Raw genomic sequence first — 4,727 nt, forward strand, 5'->3', positions numbered from 1 at the left:
TATTCACTCCCTCCGTAAAGAAATATAAAAGCGTTTATTGATCTAGACGCTCTTATATTCCTTTATAAAGGGACGAGCCGCTGCTAGATCGAGGCTTTCTGCAGGGAAAAGAAGATGCCCTGACTTTTCCATCTTATTTTGGGGAACTACAGCTTACAGGTGCCTTTCCAAAAAAAATAAGTGTAGAGGTTATCTGTGCAGCAATTCCCCAAGAAATGCAAAATTAACGTGCGAATGCAGTGACCATGTAAGGACCAACGAGAACCTCAGCATAAACCTTTCACCAGAAAACTAAAATTCAATTCAATCTGGCACTCAGATATAAAGCATAACTTTACATAGTCAGTAAAGACACTTTGACACTTCAGAAACTAAAGCTAACAACAACTCAGTACGAGTTACACCAACCAAATACTGGGCAGTAGCCAATACACACATGGCAAGTCACAGGCTACCACAAATAATCTGACTTTGTCTGACGCAGTCCATAATCCGGAACGCCGGGGAGATACACAAGCTACGCTGTCCATTTTGTAAGAACACCATTTCTGTAAAGTTAGGCCTATCTGGCACCGCTGCGATCCTACATCTGCATGGACGGCGAGCAGAGCAGGGCAAAAACAAGGTTAATCAGTGCATCGGTAGGAGGCATATCCATGTATCAGCGGAAAAACTGGATGCAATCCTAGATCTACTTGCAGTGAATTCAGTAGCTGATGTACACTGGATAGAGGGAAAAAACAGTGAATGTTCTAACCAGTTAATGAGGATATGCTATGTCCTTTGGATGAAATGGTGAGCAAGCAAGTCTGATAATCCTGAAGCTGGAATGCTCTCGCAGCCGAACAGCTCTTGAAGACTGGAATCACATAGTATTGATGCACTCGCAGGATCCTGTGCACGATCAAACAGAACATGAATGGATCTCATGCGTCTCAATGGAGCTGGACAGCATGTCCCAGTTAACAATAATTAAAATTCTCAGGAATGGCATCAGGAGGTGAAAGGACATGGAGGTATCATTGGCAAACATTTTCTGACACTACTTTACAGAGAAGTGCATGCTCAAAATCAATGTAGAAATTCTGCTGCTATTCTGAAACGGGCCTCTTAATGCAACAATTGTTTTCTGTATTTGAAAACTGCTAGCATTATAAATGTGTGTATCTTTTAAACTTTGAGATGGATACAGTTCCAACCACAATCCACTCTAGGATAGAACAATCGCTACAATATATCATGAAGCATTCAAGAGTCTTCCTGTAGGAAGAACACATCCAAGATGGTCTTCAAAAGACAATGCGGCTTGAAAATTTTCCAAAGATGTAAACATGACACACAGCTACTGCAGCATAACAGACACCTATATCTCAATGATTCTCTACCAAATAGAGCAAAGATGTGAGTTTAGATTATTCATCAGTCTTACTAGTGTTACTCCTGCCAGTAGTGTTTCAACGCATTGGATTTTTCAGCAATCATTCAGTACGTATCCGCAAGCAAAAAACAAACTGGAATCCTGCAAGTAAAGGAAAGGTTAAGGCACATCCATACCTCAAGCTGATTTGCTTTTATGTAATCCCAAAGATACTTGAGGGCATCATCATGAGGCACTGTTCCTTCTACACCAAGGAATTTGGCTAGCGCATCAGAAACTACCACGTAGGGCTGATTTTGATTTATAGTAGGCATTTGTTGAGGAGCTGCAGTGGCAGCCTTAACCTTTTTTGCTTCCGAAGGTTGATCTTCTGCAGTATCAAAATAATGTATTTGAGGATTCTTAATAGTAAATTCAGATGTATATTAGCAGGCAGATATAGATAAAAGGAAACAAAAGCACGTACTTGGGTCAAGAGGAGTTATGTGCTTGGCCAACAATTTGTTCATCTTAAACATGTCAGTGGAGTCAGTTCCAAAAACGATACGAAGTTCATCATTGCATATAATCTTCCTTTTGTCATCAGGATCCTGAAGATTATTCTGCCTGATATATGCCCATAACTGCTTCACAATCTGAATGAAGAGTAGAGTTCAGAAGTGAACCATTTGAGTTAATCAAGGGAAAGAAATCTGATCTAGTGAATGAAGATATTGAAAGTACCTGAGTTCTTGACATGGCAGTCTCGCCAACAACAGTCTGAAGTTCAGGTGAAATTGCACAAACTTTGTTTAAGCCACCAGGCCCGCCTCTCTTTCTCTTAGAGGCACTGGAAGAAATTATAAACATATCACAACGATTGGTTTACATAGATGACTTAATTCCATAATTAGTACTATGCATTGACCCGTATAACGTAACAAAATTTAAGTGTTGAACATGGGTGCATGAATTACATGAAAATACGACAGTTCAGTGTTGAGGCAAAATATACTCTTGAAGGCCGATGAACTAAAGAAGGTCCATTAGCACAATACTATAACTCAAAAGGTATAATTAACAACTACCTATGTACCAAATCAGCCAGAAAATGATAATCCGGCATACAAATCCAAAGAATAAATTTAGAGGACACTAGTCGACTGGTTGGGACTATTTCCTCAAAAGCAGGGTAGGCAGAAAACAAGAGCCAACACAGACAAAGAAACAGGTTGCTCACAAAAGCTGAAGGAGGTTACGATTCCTCACGTACGGCATGTACAGCTTAATCTCTAGTTTGTACATTCTGGCATAACAGCTGTCCTGAACTTCATTGCGTATCAAATAAATCCATAACGGATATGTGCGCATTTTAAAATTAAAAAGGTTAGCTTTTATGACGCTCAACGTATAGGATGCAACCAATGAAGCTAACCATGCCAAACTTCCTTCCTGGTTGACCAGTCTAGTTAATGTGGCAGAAATGGACAACGAACAAAACTATAAACGAACGGTCACTAAGCGAATCAGCCGTTACGAGTGGCGAAAAAACGGTAATGACATCCTAAGCATACATACATCCTAGACACCACACCGCTAGAGTCCATAAAAAACGACGTCTACAGAGTTGGGCCCAACAAAGTTGCCATATTGAACCCCTAAACCTACCGCCGCTGTTAGGTGCCATTTCATGAATCCAGATGAACACAATCAGCTCAACCTTCAATCCACACAATTAGCAACAGTAATCACATGAATCGACCAGCTAAGTGTCCAACCACCTAAATTTCAGTGCCAAAAGGTAGGTAGTTGCAGTGTATCAAAGCAACTCAATATGGGGAACAAAACCCTAATTGTTATCCCTGGCTCACCTCTCCTTGTTGTCACCGACGGCCTGTGGTGCGGCTGTGGGGGAAGTGATGGCCCCGACCCCAGGGGCCGGCTGCTGGAAGGAGACGGTCCCACCAGTGGCGACCCCGCCGAGGGCGTTGGCGTAGCGGAAGGCGAGCGGCGGCGGCGGGTAGAAGGCCATGGCCGGCACGGCGGGCGGCGGCGCGGAGACCGCGACGGCGTTGTTGGCGGCGGCGGCGCCTCCTGAGACGACGGGCGGGAGCTGGGGCATGGTCTGGAAGACGAACTGCGGCTGAATCGCCGCGAACTGCTGCTGCATCTGCAGCATCTGCTGCTGCTGCTGCTGCACCTCTAGCGGGAGCTGTGGCTGGGGCATGGCCTGCGTCATGGCAGGCGCGGACGCGGGCGCGGGCGCGGAGGCGGGGAGCGGGGGCGGGTTCTGGTTCTGGTTCTGGGCCTTGGGCGGCGGAGGCGGAGGCGGCGGCGGCTGGAGGCGGGGCCCGAAGAAGAGGTCCATCTGGTCGCGGATGTAGGGCGCCTTGTGGGAGAGGTCGACGCCGAGCCGCGCCTGCGCCTGCTGGAGCACGGCGGCGAGCGAGGCCGCCTCCCCGGCGCCGCCGCCGCCGGCCTCGAGCGCGCCCCGGAGGAGCGACTCCACGCAGGCGGCGATCTCCTGGTCCGACACCATGGCCGCCGCGCGAAAAAAAACTCAAATCTCGCCCCGCCAAAACCCACCGCGATTCCCCTCCCCCTCCCTCTCTCCCTCTCCCTCTCCCTCTCTCTCTCTCTCTCTCTCTCTCTCTCTTTACCCCTCTCTGTCTCTGCAGCTTGGTCTCCCCCCCTTTGTCGCCCCCCTCTCTCTCTCTCTCTCTAGCTCCGCCCCTTTCTCTCTCCTGATTTCCCCTCGCCTAATCTATTTGTTAAGTAGGGTTTCGTCGCGAGGGGGACGGCGGAAAGGGACGGGCCCCTGTGCGCACCGCGCAGTCGGCCACGCACCCGCTGGCCGTTGGGGGCCGGGTCTGTGCGGGCCCACGCGTCATCGGGGGGCTGGCCGAGCGAGCCGCGTGTGGAACGGAGGGGCTGCGGTGGGGCGCGGTGCGTAATGGCGAGAGTGCCCTCCGGTTTTGGATATGCGGTTGTTGCGGAGGCGTGGGATGCGTTTCTGCGCTTGTGGGCCCCGCCGCCCACCCGCCCGCCGGGGACGTGTCCGGTCTACGGTTGCGGCAGGGGGGGAGGGGAGAAGGAGGAAACCCCTGCGACGGGGAGAGGGACGTGGGCTGAGCCGAAGCTATGGATGGCCTAATGAGTGAGACCTCCCCCCTCCTCATTGGACGTATATTGGCAAATAGGCCAGCCCACTCCGGCGCGAGCGGTTTTTTTTTTACTATTTTTCGGATTTTCTATAAAATAAACAGGGATTGTTTTTTACAGAGCTAAATATTTAAAACTATATTATAAATAAAAATAAATATTTTATCAAATTGTTCAGCATCTGTTTACAAAAATCAGTATGTACAAA

General features: G+C 48.2%; 1 protein-coding gene across 1 annotated transcript; it reads right to left on the reverse strand.

The window, feature by feature from the left end:
* Positions 1-278: 278 nt before the first annotated feature.
* LOC109750700 (uncharacterized) lies at positions 279-4,113 on the reverse strand. Its single transcript, XM_020309653.4, has 6 exons — positions 3,229-4,113; positions 2,102-2,207; positions 1,845-2,013; positions 1,555-1,748; positions 758-894; positions 279-589 (listed from the first exon to the last, which is right to left on the reverse strand). Exons 1-5 carry the CDS (start codon positions 3,894-3,896, stop codon positions 775-777), a joined length of 1,257 nt encoding a protein of 418 aa, XP_020165242.1. The 5' UTR covers positions 3,897-4,113; the 3' UTR covers positions 279-589; positions 758-774.
* Between the last annotated feature and the right edge of the window lie 614 nt (positions 4,114-4,727).

This window comes from Aegilops tauschii, chromosome 2, assembly GCF_002575655.3.
Source record: "Aegilops tauschii subsp. strangulata cultivar AL8/78 chromosome 2, Aet v6.0, whole genome shotgun sequence".
NCBI classification, from domain to species: domain Eukaryota; kingdom Viridiplantae; phylum Streptophyta; class Magnoliopsida; order Poales; family Poaceae; genus Aegilops; species Aegilops tauschii.

What these genes read in the sequence shown, in the direction of transcription:
- LOC109750700 (XM_020309653.4), bottom strand. Translation starts at nt 3,896, where the DNA reads ATGGTGTCGGACCAGGAGATCGCCGCCTGCGTGGAGTCGCTCCTCCGG. An exon ending in CTGCCATGTCAAGAACTCAG is followed by an intron (nt 2,014 to 2,101) that starts GTACTTTCAATA and finishes CTCTTCATTCAG; the next exon opens with ATTGTGAAGCAGTTATGGGC. An exon ending in CATAACTCCTCTTGACCCAA is followed by an intron (nt 1,749 to 1,844) that starts GTACGTGCTTTT and finishes TTGATACTGCAG; the next exon opens with AAGATCAACCTTCGGAAGCA.